Below are 11,201 nucleotides of genomic sequence, written 5' to 3' on the forward strand. Positions count from 1 at the left end.
ATATAAGATTTCATACTTGAAACGGAAAAAAAAATCCCTAAATTTCATAATTAGGATTGATGCATAATTGGGAGAAATTAAATCATTCTTGTAGAATCATAAATTTCATAATCTGGCTCTGATATCACATGTAAAAGATTTAAGGGGTTTTCTAGACTATCAATTATGGGAAACAACAGGATCTTGAAACCTATGATTTTCACAAACAATCAATAAATAATAGATAATGATGTATGATGTGTGCCTTTCTCCATAAGAAGACTTGTACCTTTCTCCAGTTAGCTCTAGAAACTTCTCTTATTAAACCCAATTACAATTTAGCCCTTAATTTTTAATTATTTATTTACTAGTTCTTACATAAGTCACATGTCTCTCACATGAGACATTAATTCTAATAGGTAATTGATGCCTCATTTTTGCTTGAGTTCCTTCAAGTTTATAGCATTCAAGATGGAGCAATGATACCAAGAGTTTCATCAAGAATGTCTCACTTGATGGATTATGCAGGGAGGAAAATTGCTCACAATGAAATCTTGAAGGACATAGTAATGCCTGAAAACCAACTTCCACTATTTGTGTTGAGAAAGATGTTGGAGTTCAAATTCTCATCACTAGAATTAGCAGATGACATGTTGCTTTCAATGTTGATATGATTGTTCAAAGAACTTTCTCCTTTCAAGGTGATAGAGAAGGACTATCCAGAGATCATTGTCTCAGAGTGTACACATTTGCTAGATTTTTTGTATGCCATGATTGCGCCTAAATTGGAAGAACAATCAGATCTAGTTCAATTAGAGGATCAACATAGAGATAAGGAGGACAATGAAAAATCAATTGTGAACTATGCCAAGCAATTTCTCAGTGAGGTTTGGAGGGTACTTTCAAAATTGGTTACAACATTAATAAGCTTAATTATGAAAGTCCTACAATGTAGAGCCTTGAAAGTTATCATTTGGTTTCCTGGAACAGGAATTATAAAACAACCTGTTGAATACTTATTTTTCTCTCAGGATAAAGAAGCAACCAAAGCAGATGATGGGAATTTGAGCTCAGATAATGTCATCAACAAACCACCCTTAATGGAGGAAATTGTTATTCCTTCAGTCAAAGAACTCTAAAAGTCCGGCCTTTGTTTCATCGCCACCAATGGAGACATATCAACTATTGGATTTGATGTAAAAACAGTAACACTGAACCTTCCAACAATTGGTTTAGACTTGAACAGTGAAGTGTTGTTGAGAAACTTAGTTGCTTATGAAGCATCTACTGCATTAGGGTCATTGGTTTTCACCCGTTACACTGAATTAATGAACGGGATTATAATTGGTTTTCACCCGTTACACTGAATTAATGAACGGGATTATAGACTCTGAGGAGGATGCTAAGATTCTTAGAGAAAAAGGGGTTATTTTGAACCGTTTGAAGAGTGATAAAGAGGTGGCTAACTTGTGGAACAGGATGAGCAAGTCCATTAAATTGACAAGGGTGCCATTCTTGGATAAAGTCATTGAAGATGTTAACCAGCATTATAATGGTAGGATGAATATCAAAGTTAGGAAATTCATGAAGCTTTATGTATTTGCTTCATGGAAATTTCTGACATTCCTTGCTGCCATCTTCCTCTTGTTCTTGATGTCCTTGAAAGTGTTCTGCTCTTTCTATAAATGCAATCACAGATGTCGTGCCAGTGTGACTAGATGAATCATTTGAGGAGTTATTATTTTTGCCTTGCTCAATTTTAGTGTTCTATGCTTTTTAGAGAAATAATAACAATAAATATTATTAACAAAACACAACTGTTGTGCAAAATGAGTTACTAACAAGATTTCCAAGCGATAGTCACAATCATGTTAGTTGCCACAATATTCAATTTGAAAAAAATACTGCTTTCAGCGAAAATGAGAATACGAAGTAATTTTCAAATCTGCAATTCAATTTCTTTAACAAATAGAACAAGAAAAAAGAGAAGGGGAGGGAGAATAGATGAAAGCTACAATTTTCTCTCGTCCAATTCTTGAACTATATATCATTCTTTAAGTAATTCATTCCTTCTCCAATACAATAAATACATACAAATGCCAACAAAGGTTTCTATTATTACATTTGGGGAAGAATAAATCAGGGAAAGAGAGTAATATTCAATAAAAACTTTAACTATAACAACAGAATGGCAAAAAATTACAAAGGAGGCTGAACGCATGTTGCTGGCCTCAACACTTCTGAAGCACATTTGTACACAGGGTAGCTTCTCTGTTTATTCAAATCAACCCATCAGATCCTCTCAGAAAACCCCGATTTTCTAATTGACCAATAACCCTGTCAATTCAGTTCCTCTCATCTAAAATCATGGCCATCATTCGCGTGAAGTTTTGTTCTGCTTGATCAAGGCATATGCATCACTGTATATAGCCACAACGTTTGAGAAGACTGCAAGGACTATCATAATGACAGACAAAATCTTGTCTGATTTAGTAGCAATGTTGTAGCGGTCCCTGCATGGTTGAAAATACATTAATTAGGTATCGCCAAAAGCATAAACACAACAACAATTGTAATATACAGCACAACTGCTTAAGTGGAAAATAATCATCTCAAATTTCAAAGATTATTTTCCCTATTCTTTTGTTATGCTTTAACAAGTCCACGTAATTTCTTTGTATGGTACTATACATTCTACAAGTAAGGCCTTGTTTGGATAAATTTCTCTATAAACATTTATAATAATAAATAAAAAAGAGAAGAAAGTAAAAGGAGTTGAGTTTCTTTCATGAGTTAAAATCAACTTATACATTTAACTTTTATAGAAGTCTCCTCGTCTAACTTCTCTAAAAGTTGAAGTACATAAGTTGATTTTAACTAATGGGAGAAGTGTAATTCATTTTACCTTCTTGATTTCTTCTCTTATAAATAAGTGTTTATAGAAAAAGTTTATCCAAACAGGACATAAGTGCATTTTCAGTTAACTATGTCAGGGATCCAACAATCATCAGAATCCTGGAAGAATAAAAAACAGTGATCAAACTCACTTAAGAGTGATGGCAGCTGGAAAAATGAATCCTATACAGACTGCGGCAGTTGCTCCAGTAAACTGGAAGGCATCCCAAATGCTAGGTATGAAATTTGCTCCCAGGAAGATAACACCAATAAGGGCAACAGTGAGTGATGCAAATCTGACGTTATCCAGAACCAGAGGCCTTGATTTTGAGAAGAGGAGACCATCTATGTTAAGACGCAACGGAAAGAAGACAACTGGAAATACAAGCATCAGGTGCGCAGCATAGCTTATACGAACAGCATCATTGAGCACAGAACCGAAAGGAATTCCAAGATCGGTATCGAAATTGGCCAGTACATCATCAAGAGTTCCTTCGCCAAATAGGAGGAACCCAAAGAAGCTTATCATTACATACACTGAAGAGCATAGAACAAGGGCGGTTTGTACAACCCCTTGCATCTGTGAGGAGTCCTCAAGTTCATTGTCTATGCTGTGAACTGCAGAAGAAAAAGTGCACAACTATCAGTACTTCTAAATTCACATAACGCAACCATCTGACTTTCGAAGAAATAAAAAACTAGCATACAAAAACATGAAAACAAGTATAGCAAGAGAAAAAGTAAGCTTGGCACAAAGGTTGAATAACTTGCATACCATTGTAGTGGCAGATATACGCAGTCACAAACACAGGAACTACAGTGAATAGTCTGAAGAATGATGCCACATCAGTCGTGACAGGGAAGAGTCTGGGCATCACAATGCCTCCACTAAATATCTTGACAACAGCAATTCCCACGGCAATGACTAGAAAAACAACTGCAAGTGCGACTGAAAGGGCGGACGTGAATCTCAATGAATCTGCAACCACGGAGCAGGCAAGTAAATCCTCCATGCATTCATTGTAAAAGATGAAGCTAAATAGATCGACATAAGACTTCCCCCCATCACATGAATTGAACATTCAAAATTTACTGCTTAAGGAATTTAATATGTTGCAACTGAAACTAAAGATCAATCAGGGTTCAAAACAGAATAACCATATATGTCCACCAAGTCAAGTCATCAGGGTTCAAACTGATGATATAGAATATAAGGCAGCAAACAACATAAATGTTTCCAAAATTCTTTTTTACAAGCAATTATTGGTAAAATTCTACCCAATACCATGATTACCATCTTAAGCTTTAATGGTATTTTAAATTAGCTTTAACACTTCCTACAAATACTGAGATGAGTAGTTGCGTGACAACAATCCTTGTAGCAATCCCTTGTCATCAATTATGCAACCAGGGGTAGTCAAAACTAGAACTTATGCACCATGGTCCATAAGTTCTAAGCATGTATCCGAGTGATCTCAATCATCTTCCCAACACTAAATGACACAATCACACAACTAACCATTTTTTTTGTTATTTCAATTAAATGAATAAGACTCACCAATTCGCTTAAAGCTCGCAAGAGGTACAAATATGGCAAGTGTAGTAAAAAGTACAACAAATGTCCGGCCTGTCCACCATTGCACACCAAACCATCCTTCAAGGATACCATAGTGATGATCTCCACTTGAAGATGTTCCAGAGAGCACATCACCTGCAAGATGAACAACACAAAACTAAATCAAATACAGATCTTGCTTCTAGGGGTTGATGGTTGAAACCTAAACCTATGATAACAATAAACATCGACCCAAATTAATTGAAGTACTACTAAACTCAATAATAAAGGTCATACCAATTATAATCATGTAAACAATCAGAACACCGATGTTATTGATTATAACACATATCTGCACCAGAGCTTTTCCATAATTCCCAAAGGAATCCCCCATGAGACCAGCATAAGAAGCAGACTTCCCAGCCCGGGTAAACCGAATCAAAAGCTCAATTGACTTCTCTGTCAACAAAGCCATGATGATGATGGCAAGAAGACCAGGTATCATTCCCAACTGTTTCAAGGTTGCAGGCAAGGCCATGATACCAGCACCAATAATTGTGGTGGATAAGTTAAAAACAGCCCCAGAAAATGAAGCTCCATTGAAATCATCAAAACCAGCATCACTCTCCTGAACATGACTTTTTGGCAACAAGGGTGCATTCTCATTAACAACAACAGTCTTGTTCTTCCTTGATTTCTTCTTCTCTGCCTTAGGTGCTAGACTACCAATCGTCATTTTCAGATTTCAAGCCTTGGAAAACCTCAAAGCAACAATTCTGAAAACAAAAACACAACATCAACATCAACAACAACAACAAAAAACAAAAACATACCCAGTTATAAAATTGAAGCAAAGATGCAAACTTTTTTAGCAATTATTAGTTCAGGTAATCTCAATTAAATACCTGATATAAAAAAAATACCCCAATTTAAGCAAATACTTGGGACTTGAATCCAGAAGGGGAAAAAGGAAATAACTTTCAAACTCAACAACAAGGAATTTACAACCCCAATAAAAATTCAACAAGACCAAGTTGGGGAAAATGAATAATTGGGTCAGAAGAACCCAAAATCTGCTGCTAGGAGAAGCAGTGAATCTAGCAATTCCCAAGAGATTTTGGGTTGTGTTTGAATTTTTGAAAGAATTAAAAACAACCAATGACCAGAAAGATTCGACGGCCGAAGTTAAGGTTGGATATGTGCAGCCACAGGACCCCAAACAAACCAATTTGGAAAACCAATTAGAGGTTGGTGGTTAATAGGCTTCATCTTATAGACGAATCAAAGACAGAAAAATACACGCAATCATATTATGATTAAAATAATATTAACATAATATAGAAATAAAAATAATTAATTTTATATTGATTAAGAAATTTGATTAATGCTATTCAATTGTACTACTTATTTTTAATTTTTTTTAAAATTATCCTTCATTAGAATTTAATAAAAAAATAAAAAAGTATTGGAACTAAAATAACAATTAATTGAATAGAACTTTAAAAATAATATTATTACTATTTTCTTATAATAGTTACCTAATTAATTGAGATCAATAAAAATAATTAGATTGGTTATTTCGTTGTAAATTTTAATTTCATTCGTAGACCAATCATACATTAAATAGTTTAAGATATTGATATATTAGAAATGTAAATATTAATCGGTACTCTTAGACTATTTAAAGAATTTAAAGTAAATTTTTTTATTGGGTAACTAAAAAATTATATTATTCATAATCTTTTTTTTGTGTGTTTTTTTATGATTTTTACACTAAAATATTTTTTTTTAGTTTATTAGTCAATGTTCTAAGACACGAGACCCTTCTTTAAATTCATTCAATCAATATACATACTTAATTTTGTTGATAGTTTAATAAATATATCAATTTTCATAAAAAAATGAATAATTATTAATAGACATCACATTTAATTAGGGATAATTTTTTTTAGCAAATAAAACAGGCTTATGTTTCTAAATAAGACAAAAAATGTTATATTTTTACTATTTATATATAACAAAAGAAATACAGTCAGTGGAAATTTTTTTATAGTATTTAATTCTAAAATATATATTTTTTTACTTATATTTAGATACTAAGGGAGTCCTGTAATAAGATTATAAACACTAATTGATATTAATATTGGTAAAGCATGCCAAATTGCCAACTGACCGAATTATGTATGCAACTTGAAATAATAATGGTGTGGGGAAAGCAAGCTGCTGACACGTTTGATGCATACAAGTTTAACAGTTTGGACTATATGTTCGTTTCACTATTTCAAATTTCAATATCAAATATTCTCTCCGTTCTTAATAATATTTTTTTAAAATAAAATATTTGTCTTTCTTTATAAAATTATTTTCTATTTTTAAATACATTAATTATTTTTTATATACTCTTATTTAATTATTTTTTCTATAAACATTAATAATAAACAATTGAGTAAATAAAAAGTTAAGAAAAGTATGATTTTAAAATAATAATACAATTAATTCACAGATTTAATGTGATCAACTAATTTAATTATTTTTCTTAAGGAATTGGTTTTTTTTCCTACACCACACTTTCTCTCTCTTCATTTTTTTTTCAAAATACACATACATCAAAAATATTTCCTAAACTACCCTCGTTTTGAGTTTGTTTATTAAATTCTTTTTTTAAAATTTAATTCACTTGTTTTTCTAAATATTTTTTTCACATTTAAAAAATAAATAAAATTTTAATATTTTTATTTTATTTTTTAAATAATGAGAATAATTTTTATTTACTTATTTATTAACAGTTTTAAAATAATTAATTAATAGTCTTAAAATAAATAAATAAAAAGACAAAGTAATTAAAAAAATAGATTGATTAAAAACTCAAGGATGTAATCAAGTAAGTTGTGTTTCTAGGAATTTCTCCTCATAAAATTTATAAATCACACGTGATCAGATAATTGTTCTTTCGATGAGATCATGTAAAATATTAAAAAAAAGTAATCAAATATCAAATAATAAAATTGAAATATAATGGAGACATGTTAAAAGTGGTCATAGAGTCCAACTATAAGCATTTTTATCTAATAAAAATTTTTAGTTATTTTTAACAAACAAGTAATCCAACTATTAGAAAAAAATTATATATTGATTGTGTTTTTAATCAATCTATTTTTTGTCTCTCTATTTTATCTTATTTAATTTCTTCATCTAATACAATTAAGATATGATAACTATATATATTTGTATTTTTAATCAATCTATCTGTTTTTTAATCACTTTATCTTTTTTTTTTTATAAAAGTGTTAATAAATAATTAAACAAAAAAATATTTTCATTATTTAAAAAATAAAATAATAACATTAAAAATTTTATTTATTTTTTTAATGTGAAAATAATATTTAAAACAACAAGGGAATTATTTTTTTAAAAATAATAATTAAATAAATAGATTTTTGTTTTAATTTTAAAAAAAAGCCGGGACCAAAGAGAAGTCGGTTCCCCAACCCCTACTTCTCTTTGCAAACTCAAAACAAGTATAAAATGAGAAGAAAGAATGTGTAATGCAGGAAAAGAATAATTCATTATACACCAAAAACACCACCCCTTCCTGTCTTTATTATAAAATTTACTGTAATTAACTAATTTATCAAGATTAAAAAGTTATTTAATTTTTATAAACAAAATAAAATAATAAAAGTTTTAAATATTTATTTATTCAAATTAAAAATGCATATAAGTTTTATTTTACAAGTAAAAAACTTGATTTCTCCTTCCCCTAAAATGATCTATTTCTAAGAAAGATGGTGAAAGTTTGGAATTTAGGTGTTTACCAATTTATGCAAGCTGGAAATGAAATTCCTATTTATATTTTTCAGATTTATTTCCAACACAGAAAAACTAAAAAAGGAAGGGTCGTGGGATTGCGATGACACCACGTGGGATTCGAGGTTCAGCTTACTAGGTTGATTCAGTTGTCATATATATATATATATATATATATATATATATATATTATAGGATTTCAAAATAGAAAATGATTCGATTTGCCAACTTGTGCAGAACAAAATAAAGGCAAGTGGCCAAACGTGTATATATAAAAGAGAACAAAGTACAGATATTTTCTGGTCCTCAGTCCAAGTCGCAAATCAATAATCTTATGTAGGAAAAATAATTTGCTATAATATTGACAAGTCCAATAACTTGTATAAAATGATAATTGAAACAGTTACGTTTCTTAAATAGATTCTTAATTCTTCAAAAACATCATCACGGAGGTGACTGGTGCAACTCGTGAAGTTTTGTTCTCACTACAAAAATGGTTGGTATCCAAAAAGCAATCAGTGGCACCCACTATTAAAAATAAAAATAAATGATACCCACTTATAACATGAGCAACATAAGATAATCCCAGATTATTTGTTTAAATGTATATGATATAGGCAAATGTTAACTGCTATCACTGGCTAACAGCTTTAAAATAGAATTATTTTATTAAAAAGTGCCATTAATATGTTTTTATGATGATTTTCAATATGAATTCTGATATATGTGTGTGAAAAATAGTATAAATTGTAATTAAAGTTTAGATGATAAGGGCCTTTTTTTTTCCTTAATAAAAAAATTGAGATTCTAGTTTGTTTTTTTAGATAAGATTTTAGTTGAAAATAATAGCTATTGTCATACTCCTCTCTTATAAGTTATTGATTGAATGACGAGTTAATTTCTCTATAATTTTTCCAATAGCATTTACAACAATTGTTTTAATGAATTGTTTATCATATTTTTTTAGGGTCTTTTAATTTTGCATAAATTTAAATATTTTGTATGAAATTTATTCTGATGTTAAAATGGCTCAAATAATTAATTAACTTAATTTTATGAGTTATTATGTTTGAAAAATATTTTATTTATAATATAAATTTATTAAATAACGATTGTTTATATAAATAATGCCATGTCACATGTTTCAATAAGAAAAAAAATTAAATAACTCATATAAAGATTATCATCGAAATAATGCTCTAAATCCCTTAAGTAAGTTTCTCTTAAAATTTGGAAACAAGTTTATTGGAATACGATTTATATAAAATGTAATATGTAACTTTTTATATTATTATTATTATTATTTAAAATTACGTTTAGCAAAAGGGCATAGCATCCATTTTCTGTCCCTGTCCAAAATATAATAAAGATAAGTATTGTGGCGAAAGTTGGATCCCATCACCGACAAGCTTGACATTTATATACATACGTGTCTGCAAAAGACATCTATGTACTTTCAGCGTACCCTAAATAAATACTACACTTAAATTAATTTTAAAAATAAATAATAATTTTATTATTATCAAGAAAAATATTTGAAAAATTAATTCTTGTGATTAATTTCTTCCCACAAAACAATATCAAACTATTGAAGAATCAATAAGAGCATAAATAAATATATCTAATGAAATTGATTTTGAAACCAATTACCGTAAATTCACCTGTATACAGCTACAGCACTTTTAAGTGATGCGACAAATAAATGGTCACTTGAATTTGGAAGTTTCTGAATCCTTGCAAAATATTTTGAGCAAGTGAGAGAAAGTGTGTGTGAGTCGCGGCAAATAGTTTAATTCTAAAGAAAGAGACAAAGAAATAAAGAAAAAAAGTTACTGTAATTAACAGTGACGTGTGATAATGAATTTTGGAGCATAACCATCAACATCTGAATTGGCCCTTTCATAAATGACTTTTTGTAACGCAACGGGCTAAGCTAATGTCCCACACCTGTCGTCATGGGTCCACATGACCGACCAATGCAGTGAACGTTTCGGTCTTTCTAACCTCTTCACTCTCCACACAAACATAATACTTATCAACACATTTGTATTCTAGCAAAAATAACTATTTCCCTTAAGCACAGTATTTTATTTATTAAGTTAGTCTGAAATTTAGTAAAAATAATGCCTGGTTGAAGTAATGAAAATAGTGTTTTATGCATATTGTTAAATATAAGTTGCTAATTCTTCCCTTCGTTCACATCCAAAAACCACCTTTAATACTTTTATTTTGTTCGTGTTTACCAATATTGATGGAGTAATAGTTCATCTTATTATTCTTATTTCTCAGTATCTCATTAATAAACAGGGCTCTTGTAAATTTCAAGAGTATATTTTAAAACTAAAATATAATAATAATAATAATTTATTTGTATGTGTGTATTTTGTTACACTCTTAATTATTATTTTTTCCAATTCATAAGAATAATTATTATTATTCTCTAAAATATACTTCTATTTGTTTTAAAGTAATGGAATCCTTCTCTATTTAATGGAAACAAACAAACTTGATACGGAAGTTCTTTCGAATTAAAAATAATTAATGAACATATATTTTAAGTCCTTGCATTTGCAACCACAAGTTTATGATAAAATATTTTGGTATCACTGTTTTAGCAAATCATTTTGTTATGGCTAATTTTTCTGGTTAACAAAAACAATGACTGTTATTGGAGGGCGCTATAATAATTTAGAAATGACATATGTCAGTGTGCTGAGTAAGAATTCAATAATTAACATTAAAGATATATTTACTAGAAAATCATTTTGAAGTTTGACGTCTTAGGTAAATTTAAATTATAAAATATCTTTCATATGCAATTCCGATCTAGCAGGACCACAAATAATGTTTGAGTTTGCAGTTTAACAAGTTCTTCGTCATTTGAGAGTTTTTCACAGGATAATTATGTATAATTTTTTAATAAATTGTTTTAAATTTTTTATCTTTTCAAAACAGTTGATTATGC

General features: G+C 29.6%; 1 protein-coding gene across 1 annotated transcript; it reads right to left on the reverse strand.

The window, feature by feature from the left end:
- Positions 1-1,996: 1,996 nt before the first annotated feature.
- LOC100795222 (amino acid transporter AVT6A) lies at positions 1,997-5,677 on the reverse strand. Its single transcript, XM_003531846.4, has 6 exons — positions 5,335-5,677; positions 4,727-5,205; positions 4,433-4,585; positions 3,650-3,853; positions 3,027-3,492; positions 1,997-2,492 (listed from the first exon to the last, which is right to left on the reverse strand). Exons 2-6 carry the CDS (start codon positions 5,163-5,165, stop codon positions 2,354-2,356), a joined length of 1,401 nt encoding a protein of 466 aa, XP_003531894.1. The 5' UTR covers positions 5,166-5,205; positions 5,335-5,677; the 3' UTR covers positions 1,997-2,353.
- Between the last annotated feature and the right edge of the window lie 5,524 nt (positions 5,678-11,201).

Source organism: Glycine max, chromosome 8, assembly GCF_000004515.6.
Source record: "Glycine max cultivar Williams 82 chromosome 8, Glycine_max_v4.0, whole genome shotgun sequence".
In the NCBI taxonomy this organism is placed as follows: domain Eukaryota; kingdom Viridiplantae; phylum Streptophyta; class Magnoliopsida; order Fabales; family Fabaceae; genus Glycine; species Glycine max.

Excerpts from the sequence above, each read along its gene's own strand:
- LOC100795222 (XM_003531846.4), bottom strand. The coding sequence starts at position 5,165 with ATGACGATTGGTAGTCTAGCACCTAAGGCAGAGAAGAAGAAATCAAGG. Across the intron at positions 4,586-4,726 it reads TGTTTACATGATTATAATTG|GTGATGTGCTCTCTGGAACA; the intron begins GTATGACCTTTA and ends TTCATCTTGCAG. Across the intron at positions 3,854-4,432 it reads TGCGAGCTTTAAGCGAATTG|ATTCATTGAGATTCACGTCC; the intron begins GTGAGTCTTATT and ends CCGTGGTTGCAG.